At 39.3% G+C, this 18,158-nt stretch overlaps 1 protein-coding gene across 1 annotated transcript in view; it reads right to left on the bottom strand.

The window, feature by feature from the left end:
- Positions 1-18,158, bottom strand: part of PIK3C2G (phosphatidylinositol-4-phosphate 3-kinase catalytic subunit type 2 gamma) — a 198,752-nt gene that overhangs the window by 157,511 nt on the left and 23,083 nt on the right. The window contains exons 8-11 of the mRNA XM_026790362.2: positions 15,243-15,345; positions 11,013-11,083; positions 7,322-7,385; positions 2,440-2,556 (exon numbers count right to left, since the gene is read on the bottom strand). Of these exons, the coding sequence (XP_026646163.2) occupies positions 2,440-2,556; positions 7,322-7,385; positions 11,013-11,083; positions 15,243-15,345 (355 nt within the window). The remainder of the gene's footprint in view (positions 1-2,439; positions 2,557-7,321; positions 7,386-11,012; positions 11,084-15,242; positions 15,346-18,158) is intronic.

Genomic DNA, 18,158 nt, shown 5'->3' with positions numbered 1-18,158 from the left:
TCAAAATTCCTTAAAAAATCCCCACAAGATGTGAAACAGCTTCTTACTGAATATTAGAACAGAAAAACATTTAAGACTGCTCAATCAGGACAATCTTTTCAACATTCAGAAGAGGCTATTTAGAACAGTATCATTTTCCTCATTACAGATGAGCACACAGTATCATTATCATCGTTCCTTATCAGCTGCAGCCTCTGGAGATCCCAGCCAGGACCAGCACTGTGCTGTGCTGGAGACTGCACAGAGATAAGGAGAGGTGTGCCTTGCTCTGAAAGGATAATCTGAACAGGTAAAACAGGGAAAGGGAAGTGTATTGCTCCCTCCATGTGAGGAAGAACATGGAAATTGCTTTAGGAGAAGCTGTAAATATTGGAGATGGTCTATGTGGTGGAGGTGGACATTCTCACATGCTGGGGAATGAGCAATAGCAAACAGGGAACATTCGGAGCAGAGATTTTTTTTTTGTTTCTTTCTACAACAAGTAGATCACGTGATAATTTAATGATTTGCCTATCAATAGCCAATTAATCTCAAAAATAAAATCCACATTTGCATGACAACGACTCTGAAGACAAGCAGAAGAAAATATGAACTTCCACAAAAAAAACTAAGCCTTGAAAAAGATAGCCTGTACTGTTAGGGTTTTATCCCATGGCATGTATAGCTTTCTGACTTAGGGTGAGCCCCACTAAAAGGAACTGTTTTGTCTCTTTGACCACTGCACCCATTTCTCTGCTCAAATTCAGAGAGGATGGGGCTGCAAACGGACTAAGGGATATATATATAAGGCAGTTAAAAGAGGTGGTTTACACATTAGGTTCACAGGGCTGACCTGAGCACTAAAAGATAAAATACACTAAATTTTTCTTACCTCAAAATAAATGTTTTTATCAAATTAGTCATGATATATTTCTTCTGCTCTAATTCCTTTCTAAAACAAAGTTCTGTTGCTTTCCTATCTTTTACCTGAACCAAGCTCTTTATCTATCTCTTAAGAAAGATTCTGGATTGAGAAAATTCTTGTCTCAAGGACAAAACACTGATCATCCTGACACCTCTTAAGAGAATCTGGAGTTAACTGAAAAGCAAATCATATGAATCCCTTGTTACTTCCTTTATCTCTTTCTCTACAGTATTTACTCTCTAATATCCAAGAAGAGCTTTTCTTAAATGGATATTCTTATTTCCATTTGATTCCACATCATGCCAGATAAAATGTGTGCCAACACAGACTCATTTATGCAGGAATTTACCCCCAGTAGCAATTTCTAATAATTGATGCCAAAGCAGAAATTAAAAGATTTAGGATAATATAGAAGCAAGATTTGCAGGGAAGCATGAACTAGAAGGGAAGCAAGAAAAGCTACTTAAGTGAATCAGCTGGTCAGGTCTGAGCAACAAACCAAAAATTCTAGAGCTGCCTTGGTTCTTCCAGACTTGGGTGTTCTTACACATAGCACAAGCCATGGGAGAAAACAAAACCAAACTCAACAGGAAAGAGAAAGGATAAAAGTCCTGCAGGAGTCAGGTAATGGTCTGAATGCAAGCATCACACACAGAGGCTGGCATGTTTTTCTAAAGAGTATTTTCTGTGAGAAAGAATGACAAGAGACCATGCAAGGACAGAAGATAATTCCTCAACAATTTTTTTTTTTTTAGTGTGAGAAGGGAATTTCCTTAGGGTGTGAAAAAATCATCACTACTCACAGTTACACCAGAGCAAATCCAAGTGATTAATGGCTTGATTTTCAGATTTGCTGAGCACCTGTATCTCCAAGTTGCTGACTTCAAAGGAGCTTTTGGGTGCTCAGAACTTCTATAAATCAGATCATAGTCACTTATCTAAGGTCACACCAAAGCAGCTGATGACAAAACTGAGAGGGATACTGCCCTCCAAAGTCCCAGTTCACAATTATTTAGAAACCCCTGGAAAACCCAATTCAGTGTTTTAAGAGTATTTCAGCTAAAATCAAGACTGTATGATGCTGGTACTCTATTTATTTATTCTATATAAATAGCAGGGACATATCAATCTTTACAAAAAAAAATCACTATTTTAATGACATTTCTGGAAGTTTTTTTAAAATTACTGACAACCTGTACTAAATATCTGCAAATCTAATACTCTGACATCACATGATAAATGGTAAATAGGTGATGTGGCAAAGAGTTTTCTACATTGAGTAGAAAGAGCTGGAGGAGAATATCAGTTCAAGTTAAACACATGGCAAATTTTCTGTTGGTCCTCTATCGCATTACATATGGTGAACATTTTTTTTTTACAGTCTTGACCCAACAGATGCCAAAAGGAAAACAAGACAGCAAGACAGTAAGATGTAGCAAGACAGAAAAATGGACTTGATCAATCAAAACAAGAGTGATACCCATTCAAGTTCCAGTTTTAACGAGAAAAATAGGACACGAACATGCATCTTTTACCTGTGCTCTCCCCAAAGCATGGAGTTTCCAAACTGCATCAGTGATGTCTCTGGTTTCCACAGAACACAGGACACTGCAGATGGCTTTAGCTGCCTCAATCACATTATCAATATTGTTCTGTTGATAGGAGAGAAATGGGGGGAGAAAAGGAAACAGTTGGCACACAGCATTTCCCAGAAATACCTGACCATAACCTTCATGGCAGTGAGGGGTAGGAAATCCTACCCTATCAAGCAGAATTCAAATACCATGGCTTAGTCTGGCTACACTGAAATCACCACAGGCCAATATTTTCCTAAGGATGGTGACATTTCTGTTGAAGTCCAATTATCTCCCACAAAATGCATGCTGGTCAAAACCACAAGAAATTTGGTATCAAGGAATGATTTTAAGGGAAACCCTTGGTTTGGATGAACTCCAGCAGTGTGGAAGCACTGTAAAGAAGCTTCATAGGAGACCTGAAGCCAAGTGATTCATGAGCCTTCTGTAATTCTGTGAATTTATCCTCACTATTGTCTCCTACCCATTTCTGCCAGAGTTGGAAAACAGCCACATTCCTCCTAAAAATAGGTACTGTGTGGGAGGCTGCATAATCTGACACCGGTGGACTGAGTACTTTTGCAACCTGCTTTCTGCAAAATTATATATTTAGTTAAAACTATAGAATCTTATTGATTGTAAATTTAGATATTTTAACATTGCCAAATTTAGATATATTAATATTGCCATATGGGAAAAAAGCTTTGAGATGAAATACTTTGAGGAACTAAAAAAAAAAAAAAAAAAAATTGGATCCCCAAAGGAAGGAAAACACAATATGAAGTACTCTATGTTCAGGAAAATAAATAAATAAAAATTTATGGGCTTTCTGCATGGTAATATCACTTCATTAAACCTTAAAATACATTCTCTGAACAAGCAGAAGCTCTCCTATAAATATTGTCCATGTTTCTGTACTGATAAATGTTCCTTTTAGTGCACTATAGCATGTGGATGTACCCATGAAACCATTTCTCTCACTCATGCATCTTGTGCCTGAAAAATAAAAATCGTACCAAGATGAACTTTCTGTTTTCAGGCTTAAGTTCTGTGCACAGACTGTACTGAGAAGGTTAGCATCTGCCATTATTAGAAATAAACATAAAAATATATTGAGTTTACTAATTACACATTACCTGCTTCAAGCAGAATTAAAGCAGGAATGAGTTACATGAAATATCCACAAATATCTGGTGGTCAGATTCTTTTATACATAAGCTTTTGTTTTTTTCTTTTAGTAATTAAGGACACAAACACCTTTTCATACTACAGGTTCTAGAGAGGAAAGGGCTGACTGTGATCTCTTGAGAATTTTAGATCCTCCTTGGTGCTGAAGTTGATTGGGGCTCAGTAGGATGCGTAACCCAGTGCTATGTGTAACCCTGACAACTCCAGAACATTAGAAAAGCTGGTTTACTCTGATTTCTTGAAGAAATAAGTGAGTATATGTGTATATATACATATACATAAATTTCTATATAGAGTTTTTAATTAATATAAAATATCATTCCATTTTTGCATTCGATTTAAGTAAGTTTTAATTTAGCATTTTGCTTCTTCACAAGCAGAGATGTATTATTGGAAGAAGGAATTTTGTGCCTATAAATACAGCTCTGCAGGGTAATTTCTGAGCAGTAACAAGCAATAGACATACACAAAAGTAACCCTTAAATAGAGAAACAGCTCTCTGGATGGAGAAAAATAAAAACAAAACCTAAAACTCAAACCCACCCACAGTTTATGTATTTTTGTACGTACATATAAATGCTATTCAATAAAGAGAATTGGTGTCCTGAGGAATGTTTAATATGCTATTCTGTTTAGAGAGAAACTATCAAAGTATTAATATTTATAGAAGCTACTTTACCATACACTTTATTTTTATGGTAGCTACTTCTAAGGAGCATATTGCAGATGAAGAATAGTAAGCACATAAAATTATGTGATACTGAATACTACACATGATGACTTCTTCCACACTATTTCTCTGCTGGGATGTTATCATGTAAAAATTTCTCATTTTTTCACATAAAGAGTTCTCTTTTTTCATGTGTAGATACATGACATAAATTTTTGTCCCAAAGAAGGGAAGATGGAGCCCCATTTCTTACAAAAATTTTACATCTTCTGAAATTCCAAAGGAACTCCAGTCAACAACTTGTAATTTTTTCCCCCTTCTACATATTTAAATAGAGCAGAATCTTAGAAGAATATTTTGGTGTTTCAATAATTTATATGACAAAAAAAAGTTATTTCATTCCAGAACTTCTACACTCTGTATAAAATATTTACAAATTCCTCTCTAACAGTCCATTTTGAATGGATTTCAAAATGAAGTGCTTAAAAAGTGGTTGTCAGGGCAATCAAAATTGGCTGCTTATTTTACAGCACATATTGTCTGAAAAATACATTTCAAAACTTACACTTCAACCCTAACAGCACCAACTCCGTCTTTGTGCCAGACATCTTCATTATATTTTTAAAATTTTTGTTTTATAAAGTCATTATCCAACTCAAAATTAATTTCCCATTTATGTACCACTATTAGTAATTAGATTAATAATGATAGTTGGCTTGTGCCATAACTCAAAAGTACTGGCATCCCATATCTGTGGAAGAATAAATTTGTAAATAAGTAAAAAAATGTGCAAAAATTTTCTTTTCAACTGGGAATCTCAAGGTGTGTCTGGTTAAAACTGAATGCTTCAAGAACTTCCAGCTGAGTACAGAACTTCAGCAGTTACGTGTGCACTTAATTTACAATCTGTGAGCAGCTCCCAGTGTCTTAAATTCCAGAGTGTGATGAAGGTGGATCATGGTGAACCAAAGAGGAATAACAACAATGCCAGCAGGGAATGGGAATAGCTTGGAAAAGTGGGAATACCCTGGAAACGTGACAGAATTACTCCTGTGAAGACTTGGGATAAAGGGGAGCTACAATGACCTCAATTTTCAGCCTTCTTTAAGCAATCTAATTAAAAGAGAAAATAAGTAAACAAGGATTCAAAGCCCAAATAAAGGAGTCTCATTTTTTGTTTTGCTTGCTATATATTACTCATTACATTAGAGCTCCATCATTTTTTGAGCCACTAATTACAGCAAATCAGACTTCATGATTCTAGGTTTGAAAAAGCTCCATACACTGAGCCTCAGGAAAATATCCATGATATGACCTAAATCATGAACTACCATTCCTACTCTTTTAAGCAATTAATATGAACTTTTTTTTTTAATATAGCCTGAGTAGAAAAGGCCATATAAAAAAAAAAAAAAAAACAGAGAAATTTAGCTCTAGACATATGCATATTTGCTGGATGGTATGAATATTTGAAAAATGTACTTCCTTCCCTTTATAAAAAGTTAATGGCTTCAAGAAATTGCTTACTCAACGTAAAAATCTTTAGCAAAAACAAATTTAGGAATGCTTCATTATAGGTCTGAGGAAAATCTGCTCAGTGTCAGTTGCAGAGGGTGGATTGCAAAGTCTCATTAATGTTGAGGTTATGGCTTTTTTTGAATTTAGAACCCTCTTGCTTTAGGCCCTAAAATTTCAAGTGAATGTAAATAACTACCCTGGTGGGTCTGCTTCAGTGAAGAAATATACATGTGCATTTGAGCTTGGGGACCTAACTTTTCCAAATGGTTATGACTGCATCACATTTTATACACTAAACACTTCCCTTTGAGATGATGCTTACAAAGGAAAATTCAGCAAATACCTGCACAGCATCAGACCCAGAGTTTTACTTTGTAGCCAGGCACAAAATTAGTGTTTTGCATTTTGAAAAAGCATCAAAGATTTACACAAAATGTAAAATGTTTGTATATATCTATATTATGTATTTATAAATATATATTATTGATATATATGTATTCATGTATGTGTTTCTATGTCTAGGTGGATTTCTATATATGTGTGTATATGTATAAAATTTGTATGCAAATGTATGTTCTATGGCTACTCAAAATAGAAATAATAGTGGATCAAGAATATCCAGAGAGATTAAATTCAGAACTTAAATGTAGGTGACAGAGTTCTGAAGAAAAATATTCATTTTACATTGTAACATATATTTCAAAGAAATGCATAATTTAGCATAATGAGTTATAACTCTGGAAGGGATACACTGGAATATCTTCATGCTACATCAGTGTTCTTTGATTTTTATAAGTCTTTTGTTCTTTCCAGTTTCAAACCCTGGAAAATCAGTTATCATGCAAACTTTAAAGTCAGATCAAATCAGTTATCATGCCAGCTTGGAAGTCAGATCAAATAAACATGTGGTTTCTTCCAAGGTATGACTCAATTTGTCCTTTAGACATTTGTCCTTAAAACACTGGACAGCAGAGATGATTTCCTAAAGGAGTTTTTTCCTTCAAGCATGTAGCATTCAATTGGCAGCCCCCAAGGCTTTAAAATAAAGCTCTTGGGAATTTTGCTGGCTAAACTTAATCCTTCAAACTACCACATGCTTGCATGTATATACTAAATATGTAAGCATCAGGCATGGGGGTTTGCAAAATGAGGCACAAATTTTGTAGATCCATATAATGCATTATACCTCTACTCATCCCAAGTATTCTATTGCCAACTCAAACAACTCTGGTTTTATTTACAAGTTCCTTGACACGTAAAAACAGTCACCTTTGAGATTTTAAATTTGTAGCACTTTCTTCCTAACCTCAGACCAGGTTTTATTAAGAGAATTTGTATCCTTTCAAGGCCAGATTAAGCAGTCTTAATTAACAGTCTTCCTTAATTGCATCTAAGACAGATTAATAATTAGATACCTTTCATGTAGAAGTTAATGCTTTTCTGGTGTAACAAACTGAGAACAAATACCTCATTTTGCAGCAGATATTCCACTTGACCTCCGTAGTTGATAATAACAGAGACAAGGTTCTGCCTAGGAATCAGGAAAAAAAAGGAAACAATATCAAGTTAATAAGAATTAGATAAAGAGAACAGGTTTGTTTTTTGTTCGGTTTTTTTTTTCACATTCTAGACATTTGAAATAATTTGAGACTGATTTTATATCAGTATAAAATAAAGCCAAGTGTGTATGTAGACATCATGTAATTGAGCCTGGACTTCCCTGGCTTTTTGGTAGACTTTTGCCACAAAGAATACATGAAAAAAGTCTGTTTATAGAAGATACAAGTTTCCCAAGTTAAAGAATTCCAGTAAGTGATTTACTGTTTCAATGTTTATTGAAATTCACTTCCCAATTATTTTACTCTTTATGGCTAAGCAAGTGCTTAAATATTACCTAAAGAAGGATGGACTCAAGTACATGCTACATTCTTAAAGCTAGGCTTGATTATCCTAAGGCTCTTCTCCAACTTCAGTGATTTTATGATCCAATGCCTTCTGTCTCAATCACTTCACAGACTTAAGCTGCATGGAATCAGATAAAACATCTGCCCAAGATCTGGAAAATCTCAACACTTCCAAAGCACAGGCTAAGTCCCAAGTATAAAAGTATGTTATAAAACAGGGCAGCATTGCTACATAACCCATGAAACTTAATTTGCATGCAGCTCTCAAGTTTGCATGCTCAAACTGTTTCAGCACCTGCCTTTCCATAGCATTTCCTAAGCAGTAAAATTTGCTTTACTTCTGCAGAGAGCCACTCACCACTCTGTAGTTCCATGCCTTTGCCATGCTACAGAAGCTGCCAATTTGTACAGGCAGACTGCTGAGTCTTAGCAAAGCTTCACTAAATTAATTAGGATTATGAAGAGGAGCATACACCTCTCTAAACTCCTCAACTGATGCTTCAGCTGTAAATCTCACACTTTTACTACCACAGCCTCCAAGTGCTATCCCTAACAGACAACCAGATTCAGATTTTTACTTCTAAGAAGCATTTGTGTAATTTTCTTGTTTCAAGCACTGTGAAATTCTCGTTCGTTCGTCAGCTGAACAAAACAAAAACAGGTGCCTGTGAGACCATTGCTAAGGCATCGTCCTGGCAAGCCTCCTCTGTAGGGTCAAATCATCAGGAAAGGATAAGGAAACTGTAATTCCCAGTTTTACACCTTGCCTAGCCCACTGGTTAGTAAAAGGGACACATCATTACCTTGATGGCCAGCAGAGGTAGTTGGGGTTTGCACATGCTTATATGAAAAAGTGGAAATTACAACTGAAATTCTTCTTTGTTGTTTGTTATGCTCTATCACCTTTTTCTAGCCTTTTAAATTCTACTCTTATATCCTTCACCAATCTTTTATTAAGTTGTTCCTCTTCAGAAGGCTTAGAAGAAATTTCCCCCTACACCTCCATCTCCATTGCAGTCTGGTAGCTGAAAGTCCCAAAAATATTTTGATATTTTTTCAGAGCTTCAAAGCAAATAAACTATTTATAGAGCAAGTGTGTCCTCATGTATTTTAGTTGGGCCAACTGGGCAATCAGAACTTAGAATTGCAACTGCAGCCCAAAGAACAGGTTTCATGGTACATGATCAGATTTTCATTATCTATATTGCATGACAGGAAAAGGAGATTCATTGCACTGAAATAAAACACAGAATAAAGAAAAGTTAGGTGGCCTTCTCTGTGGTGATACCACAGTGCATTTCCCTGGAGATGCCAAATATTCACTTCCTCCTACAGGTAGTTTTGCCTTTACAGCTTTTTATTTTCAATCTGCACTGGCTTTATCTAGCCAGGCAGTTTGTATGTGGAGCAGTTGCCTGGAAATTCCTCCTGTAATCCTGTTAAATCATAGCTAATACAAGTTGTCACTCTGCTTTGACCAAGTCCTCAGGCATAACATCTTTTTCCCAGCCTTGCCCAGCTCAAAAATATATCTGAACACATGAGCTTGCCTTGTTGTCTTTTTCCATGGAGGTGAGCATGTTTATTAGCATGGTTGGTCAAAATGCAGGTTAAAATGCAGAATAATTTCCTAAATTACAATGCTACTTCAAAAAATTAGCATATTTCCCATCAGTTTCTTTTCCCCTGGAGAATTTTTGGCATAAAGCAGCCATAATTTTGCATCATTAATAGGAAACAAACCCAGCAAGTTGTAATGATGATTGAAATACCCCTACTAATGCCATCCTGAGTCACTGTCTGCCAGATAACTAATAATACCCATATCTTATCACACAGACATACTTGTGCATCATTATAGCTGTGTACAAATAAGGCAAGCCTAACCAACCTTTGAACATTTAGTACTTCTTTGATGTTAAGGACATTTTTTTTAGATTTTAGCAAGTCAATATGGTGCAAGAGTTTTGAAACGGAAATAAGAAAAGCACAAACAGGAGAGGCAGTCACAGCTCCCAGCTGGTCTATATGGGAGGATGATGACAACTACATAGCATGGACTTGCAACTCTCGTTTTTCAGTCTCCTGGCAGCAGCCCCTGCTATGGGGAAATGCTAGGTTCCCCTTCTAAAATGCTGTTTATCACCATTCTGCCTCACTAAGCAGTGCCCAAATGCATGCGTGGGCCCAGAGGGTTGTGGGTGAAGGGAATTGTTGGGAGCTGGTCCCATGTGATTGTTCTCAGAGTTGGGCCCCTCACCACAAGAAGGTCATGGAGCTGCTGGAGTGCGTCCACAGAAGGGAGCAGAGCTGGGGATGGGTCTGGAGCACAGTTCTAACGGGAAGAGGGAGATGGGATTGCTTAGCCTGGAGAAAAGGGACCCACAGCAAATGATCCTGTCCTGCAGACATCCTCTGTGCTACCAAATTTCATACACTTGCCATCTGTAAAATTTATGTCTTGTACTGAGTTCTTTAGAGCAAGGACCAGAATGGAAATTTGGGCCATGCTCCTAGGAAGCCAGATGGGTCCCCAGTAAGCACCAGGTACCCCCCCAAAAAAAGTCACTACTCCTCTGTTTCCCTCCATCTGCTAAATGACAGGTGTGTCATTTAAGTTTACTTTTGATGGCAAATTACTTTATAACACAGTGATGGAAAACATTGCAAAAAGTGTCAACAGCTTCTTTACCTAAAATTAGAATTTATCTAAATAGAATACAATTAAAGATGAATAAGGAATCTATCTCATTTAGTGTTTGTCCATCACAGACTGGCTTTACCATCAGCTTTGACTGCCAAGTTAAAAGCCCATCATAGTTAACCTCCATTAAAAAAGAAGAAAAAAAAAGAGATTTAAAGATAACTGAACTGGGAAAATATAGTCCTAATAAAAAGCAAACCTACTAGTTTTACAATATTTAATGCCAAAAAATTCTCTAACAGCAACACATACGTGAAAATTTTGACACTTTCAATCATGGGAATCTTTGGGAAAAATGAAACCTTCAATGAAAACTTCAGTAATATGCAAAGGAGACAATTGGGAAATATTACATGGATCCAAAACACATTGATTTTTGCTAAGCAACAACTAAGGTCCAAAAAGAAAAAGTCTGAAATATTGAACCAATTGTCTTTCTCATTGGTATCATTCCTGTCCCCAGTAGTTCCCAGAATTGTCCTTTGGTGCAAGGAGGCTTCCCACAAATATAAACAATTAGAAACATAAATATTGCTGAATAGCAGCTTACCAGATCAGTCTCCAGGCACAAGTGTCTTCTAACAGCTCATTCACACTGAACCTTCTTTGGTCATCCTCACACTGTGAAAGAGAGGAGTATGGTGACATATATTATTCTGATAAAAAAGAATGCATATTGGAGATGTTAGCATGGTATTTTCCAAAGTCAGAATGTTCTCAGGATGTGTTCAGGATGTTTTGATCTGAAATTTTATTTGCTGACTATTTTATGTTACACTGGGTGGCACTATGTAGGCACCAGTGGGACCAAGAGTGCTTAGGAAAACAAGGTAGCTGGATTTAGAAACAGAGCTTTAAATTCGATTCAGTGGGGCAACAGGATGTGTTTGAACCCAGGTAGGGAGAGTGGAGGCAGTGGGATATTCCAGTGCCATGCCTACATGGAAGACATGAAGAAGGCAGACAACATGGCCGAGGGCATGCATCAATTCTCCTTTGGTTTCACACTGAGACGGTCCAGAGGGAGAGATGATGAAGAGTTAGAGGTGAGCTGTGAGGGGAAGCATCACCCTGGGCAGCTGAAAGGCTTTGCCACTTGAAGGACCTGGGTATTTCTTCCACCAGCTTTGGTTGTGCCAGAAAACAAGGAGGTTTATTAAGTATGTCAGCAGCAGGTGGGTGTCCAAAGAAAACATCTTCATTGACAAACATGGTCCCACTGGCAAATGAGCATACAGAAAAAGCAGAGGATTTTGGGGCTTGTTTTGCCTCAGTCTTTTAAGACTACTGATAAACCTGGGGCTTCCCAGTCCTCTTAGCTGGAGAAGCACAGCTGCAGCAACAGTGACCTTCCCTTTGTGGACACTGGAGTTGTAAGGGGTCAGCTGCAGCAGTTGAATGTTCTTAAGTCCACAGAGCCTTGATAGGATTCATTCCAGAGTACTAAAGGAAAGGAAAGAAGGGAAGAAGAGAAAGAAAGGAAGACAACTCATTTTGCAGGGATCTAGAGCAATCAGCTAGTGCAACAGCTAGATTATGACATCACCAATTATGGAACCAGTCTGACTATGGATTCACCTAGCAATGGGCTATAATGTCACAGATGACCCAGCATGTTGTGTCAGCTAGGTCAGCCCAGATTTTTCCCAGGCCTAGCACACCCAGGCAGTGTAAACACCCAGGAGGGTGCCGTCTCAGCAGCAGAGGGGGATTGGGAGGGGAGATTTCCCCCTGGGCAGCTGGGAGGCTTTCCCTCTTGAAGAACCTGGGCATTTCCACCATTTACCCCCAGGGTAGGCCCTGTCCTTGTGTGACACCTGGAGCTGGGAAACTTTCCCTCTTGAAAGACTTGGACATTTCCACCATTCACTCCCAGGGTAGGCCCTGTTCCTGTTCTTGTGTGACACCCAGTGTTGGGAGGCTTTCCCTCTTAAAGGACTTGGACATTTCCATCATTCACCCCCTGGGCAGCCCCCTTGGCACATGTGACACCTGGTGCTGGGAAGCTTTCCCGCTTGAAGGACCTGGGCATTTCCATCATTCACCCCCAGGATAGGCCCCGTCCCTTTGCTCGTGTGACACCTGGTGCTGCAGGATTGGTGAGAGGGAGCAGCTTAAGACCCTGAGCAAGCCCCTCCTGCATCCAGCACTCTGCCCATCTCCCCCGGCAGGACATGGCATCCACTGCCAAAAAAGACACGAAGCAGAGCAGCTCTGGCAGCCGGAGCCAGCCGCCACAGGCAGCAGCGATGGAGGCGGCAGAGGACGCGCAGTGCCCCATCTGCCTGGGCCCCATGAGGAGGCCGGCCTACGTCACCTTCTGCATGCACAAGTTCTGCCTCAGCTGCATCCAGCAGTGGGCCATGACCAAGGACAACTGCCCCGTGTGCCGGCAGCCCATGGAGCAGCTGCTGCACTCCGTGCGAGGGGACGACGACTACAGCGAGTGCGCCGTGGGCCCGGCTGGCCGCCCGCACCGGAGCAGGGACACTGAGAGGGGCGTGCAGCCCGTCATGGCCGTCGTGCTGTGGGCAATGCAGGCGGTGCAGGAGCAGCAGCAGCGCTGGGCTGCCAGAAGCAGACCCGTGGATGCTGAGAGTGCCCAAAGGCAGGAAGCAGCTCCAGGGCCCTCCAACGCCCCTTCCCGCAGCCTCACGTGAGGTGACGCCACTGAGAGAACGTGAGCGCCCGGCTGGCCCTGGTGCTGCTCCTCTGGAAACACAAAACGGCACCGAATGACTTCGGCTTCTCAGGATCCCCTCTGGTACTTCAGCCAATAAACCACACGGTCCTTTCCAGAACGTGCGTTTCATGACCAAAAAATGTTTCTGGGTCCACAAGGCCTTGGTGGGATTCATCTCATGGCTGGATCCTCTCAGTCCTCTTCCAAAGGTCTTGACAATCTAAGAAGGTCCTAGCTGACTGGAAGTTAGTCAGTGTAATTTGGATTTACAGGAAGGGCACAAGGAAATGGAAGGGGACGGCAATGGAAGGGAGAGAGGACATAGCTTAGCTGGTGGGGGCCTACAATTCTCATGTAGTCCAACTACCTCACCCCTTTGGGGCTGCCCATGAATGAAAGCTCATTACAAAGGACATTGTCTGAATGCCTCTCACTAAGGGACTGATAGACACGAGGCACCAGCCACCTTTCCGGGAACCAATTTCTTATGTTTGACCACCCAGCCTGTAAAGCATCACATGTGTGTGATTGATAGGATCCCAAGAGGATTTGATGAACTACAGCAACGGGTGAGTTTATGTAAATTATTTACTATCTGATTACATGTGGGTGATTATCTTGCTTCTGTAACACCAGTTAAACTACAAACTTAGTGGAGACTTTTATAATGAAACATATTCCATATTTCAAAATTTAGAAGGATCATTGAGAGCAGAGATGAAGTTCTCCTCAAGAGCACGTTATTCCACAGAAATAAACAGTATCTGGGTATGTGCATAAGTGTCTGAAACAGCTGAAGAATCTTAAAAATCCCAAAGTTTCTGCCTACTTTGTTTTTTAAAAGCATAATTCTTGCATATTTCTATATGAATTCTGAGGGAAGCATTTTTTTCCCCATAACCTGATTCTCATTCTGTGACTTTCCAACGCATTTTACAGCATTGGAAATGCTGTTTTACCTAACAGCAACAAGAACACTAAATAAGAGTTCAGTGTAGACTACATCAGATCCTTGAATTCAGTGTGGCTCGAACAGGTTTCAGGTTTCTTTACACCTAAATAAATGTATAGAACTAGGTCCAGAGTGAAAGAAACACTGCAGCTCACAAGTCACTCTATAAGCTTTATCTGTTAGGTTTTTTTCTGGTCCTGATGGACTTGCTGGCTGTGAGCAGAACCTCTCCTTTCTGTACCAGTGCCCCGTCACAAGCATGCCCTGGAGCTGGGGGAAAACTCCGTGTCTGTGACTGATTCCACCTCAAGGCCTGCTCCTGCTCTTTACTATTATTAGTAACATGAAATAACTTCATGGCCTGAAGCTTTCAGAGCTGTGCCTGTCCCTGAAAAGGGCTGATCAATAATTCACTTTGAGATCTTAAAATGTCACCCTTCCCACTTAAACCCTAACTGGAGGGTCCACAAATTCTTCGAGAGGCTGAATGTTTTCTAATGGCCTGAACTTCACAAACTCTCTAGAAAGCCACAAATATTTAAATAATTGAAAAGTCTCCACCTTCTCATCATGACAAGCCTCTGACTTCTCTCATCTGTGATTATGTTAACTCTTACATCATTATGCCTGGCAAAATATTAACACTGATATATACAAAAAAAAAAAAGAAAAAAAAGGGTTTTGAACTCTCAGGAAATATCTCTTCCTGTCTGCTTTAGTTCAAAAATCCTTTTCTGAAAGCAAGTGAGCCTCTTGTTAGAAAGCTGTAAGTATTCTTTGCTGCCTGTTCACTATGAAGATTAATGCTTTCCTGAGATGATCAGAATGTGGGGACATCAGAAATTCTGAAAAAAAATAGGATAGGCAGACCATTCCCTAGAATTTCAGAGACTGCTAAAGCTGATAAATCTCATGGCCTAAAAAAACCAAAATCTAATTAAAGGTCACCAACTAGCTGTAAGAACTGTAATTTTGTGTAAAGCCCCTGGTCAAATTTCTTGCTTGTAACTGCTCAGCTGAAGGAAATTTCCTGCTCTGAGTACTTCATAGTAGAGTGACAGCTCCCCATAAAAGGAAAGAAAGCAGCAAATATGAATGTGACACAAAGATACTGAAGGAAAGGGAGAGAAAACAAAGTTACTTACTGTCCTAGCCAAGCTGTGCTCCAGATGAGCAGCATGGTGCAGGCGGAGCTGAATGCAGGTGCTTGCCTTGCGGAGACTTTCGTGGCTTCCCAAAGTACAGTTGCTGCAGTTTGGGGGAAAAACAACAAATAAATGGTTATCTCTGCTTGCCACTGCCTGCGTTTATCCTGGCTACCTCTCCTAAAAGCTCTAGCAGTTTAAATTCTAAATGCAAAGAAGACTGAATAATACAAACCCAGTTCTTGGCACCTGCTTCTGTGAAAATTGATGGTTCTGGCATGTTTTCTAGGAAAACAAATAATAATTGCTTAGTTGTATCATTGACCATTAAATTCTGAAAGAGAACAACAAGGACACAGAGAAAATATCCTTGACAAGCTGCATATGCTCCCAAACCTTGATATTTATGCATATTCTTCAAAGCCAAACAGTGCAGTGTCCTGGTTATGAATACATTTCTGCAGAATGACTTGTACTGTCTGACACCCAACTCAAAAATCAAATATTAGCTGTAGGTGTGGAAATCACATCCATCAAGACAGGTGACCCTTGGTTCTCAAAGAAGTCTAAGTTTTCCCCCTGTGCAGCTCACACAGAGGTGGCAAAAGCAGAGTTCGTGTTTTTCTTTCTCAAATCATGTGCCAGCTAAGATCAGACTCACTCAGCTGGCATGGATCCTATAAACTAAGCTGCTGGTCAAAGATGATGCAGCAGCCCATGACAAGGGAATGCCTTAATCTTATTTGCCTCTTTCCATTTACTGCTCTTGGCAACCTTTTCTAAATTAGAACACAGCTTTGGTTTGTCAATCTTAAAATCACTTGGAACAAAAATAATTTCATTTTTTCTCCTTCACATCTTGTTTTAAAGAGGTGAAATAATTCAAGAAATATTTCAGGGTTGAGGCAAACATATTTTTGCATTTGAAAAAGTCCTTTGGGATTAATGAAAAAAACAACAATGATTTTTACAAAGGTAAATTCATCACCAAAACAAGTTAGTATGCATCATCAGTTACAACTTTGGTGTGTGTCCAATTAGATTCAGGATGTTTTATTGAGCCTTCAGCCACAGAAGCATAAAAAAGGATATTCCATATTTATACAGTTTTACAGCATGGTAAGTTGTTTCAGAACTCCCTGGGCCATGAAGATGATTTTTTTTTTTTTTTGCTTGAAAAACTCTGTTTAAATGTAAACTGTATTTCTACGTAAAAGGGCTTTTGATAGAATGTCTGAATAAAAGGCTGGATTTAGTTAAAAAAATAAACAAAACCAAATTGTTCACCCCTATGAACAAGTCATAGAAAATGTGACTTAGATAAGACTCCTCTCTCACATGGCAGCAGAAGTCTTCAGCACAATTGAATGGATAAACTTAAATGGCATTCTGCACATTTACATGGAACTTACACATCCTGTAAATGCTCTGCTCCCACACTACAGTGCAAGTAACATAACACTCACTGCTGAGGTTACAAGAGCTGTAAATGTGTACATCTACAGGATTCTTCTTTTAAACAAATATATTAAACATCACAAGGGACAAACTCATTTCCATCTGACAAAAATACCTGAAGCAAGTATCACCTTTGATAGCACCTCCATGCAGCTGCAAAATTTCTGGATTTCAAGAGCAGAACATACAAATGTAAGAGTGGGAGGAGTGAACACCAACACAGTCAAATACCCATACTGGTACAAAGCACATCCCATAAACCCTTCTCAAATCCATTTTCAAAGTTCAAGTGGCCAATTCCCAGTTCCTGGGACTGTACCAATGGATGTGTTCTCTTTTGCTTCTCCTTCTCTCATCTCTGTGTTCTGCCTACCCACAGCTTTGCTGAGTATTTTTCCTCTCTTCATTTCACCCAATCATGCTTGCCTCATCACTAAAATGATGAACTTTTTATCTTGATCCTCTCTGGCTGAGGAACACATTCAGTGCAGTGCAAGCTGCAGATGGTGCTCTGGGTGGTGGGAAAGGGCAGCAGGCCATGAACAGGCACAGACTCTTTTCACAACAAGGCCAGAGAGCCCTTAATTGGTCAGGCTGGGAAGTTTCCTTAACATTTTAGAACTGCCTCAACAGATGTTTTTTACTTAATGTCTCACTATTATTCCTGCTCTTTTCATTCTGCCTCACCTCCAGCCTGTGGACAGGCATAGTAACAAGAATATTGCAGAGACATCCATGAGCCCTGAGTCATCTTTTCCTGATTCCTCCAGGATACAGATTCCTGTTGCAATGCCAGTGACAGGAACTGGTACAGCTAGACAAATACAGAGGAGCTGTACCCTCCTATGAAGTAACAATCTTGAACCACAGATATATAAAAGCTGTCTTTTCCAAGTATAATTTTTCCATGCCACCATGCTTCCAGGCAAAACAAGCTGCAGCAAGAGAAACTTAATTTTGTTGTTATAACTGCTTTTACATTAGTGGTTTGTGTTAGCCTCTGCTGTGTGAAGCAGATACTATCCATCAGCCAAGTCTTTATTGACACAGCAAGGCTGCCTGAAACACTGCAAGCAGAAGTGGCCATGAAGTTGACTTAATGAATGGATTTAATTTGCACAAATACAAAGAGAAAAGTTTTGACAGCTATTGTTACACAAGGGACTAGACAAAATTGATTAATGCCGCAACAAAATAATGTGGAAACCTGGTATAGATGAAAAGCGTGCTACAAGAAATAGAAGTGTAGCTTTGCCACAGATTGACAAAGTAGCTTTTAGCTGTACCCCAGGCAGATTTGCTACCATACCAGTACTACTGAGATAAAAATTATAGATCCTCTTTGGAGGATAACATGATTATTAGTAACTGGTTTATAGCACTCTGAGCTCTGTAAAGGAAACAAAAATGGAAGTTCTACAACCTTGTTAACTCAACAATTCTCCCCTTATTTTTTTT

This window comes from Zonotrichia albicollis, chromosome 4, assembly GCF_047830755.1.
Source record: "Zonotrichia albicollis isolate bZonAlb1 chromosome 4, bZonAlb1.hap1, whole genome shotgun sequence".
Taxonomy (NCBI): domain Eukaryota; kingdom Metazoa; phylum Chordata; class Aves; order Passeriformes; family Passerellidae; genus Zonotrichia; species Zonotrichia albicollis.
The sequence above is the reverse complement of the archived record's forward strand: the minus strand, read 5'-3'. Positions and strand labels throughout refer to the sequence as shown.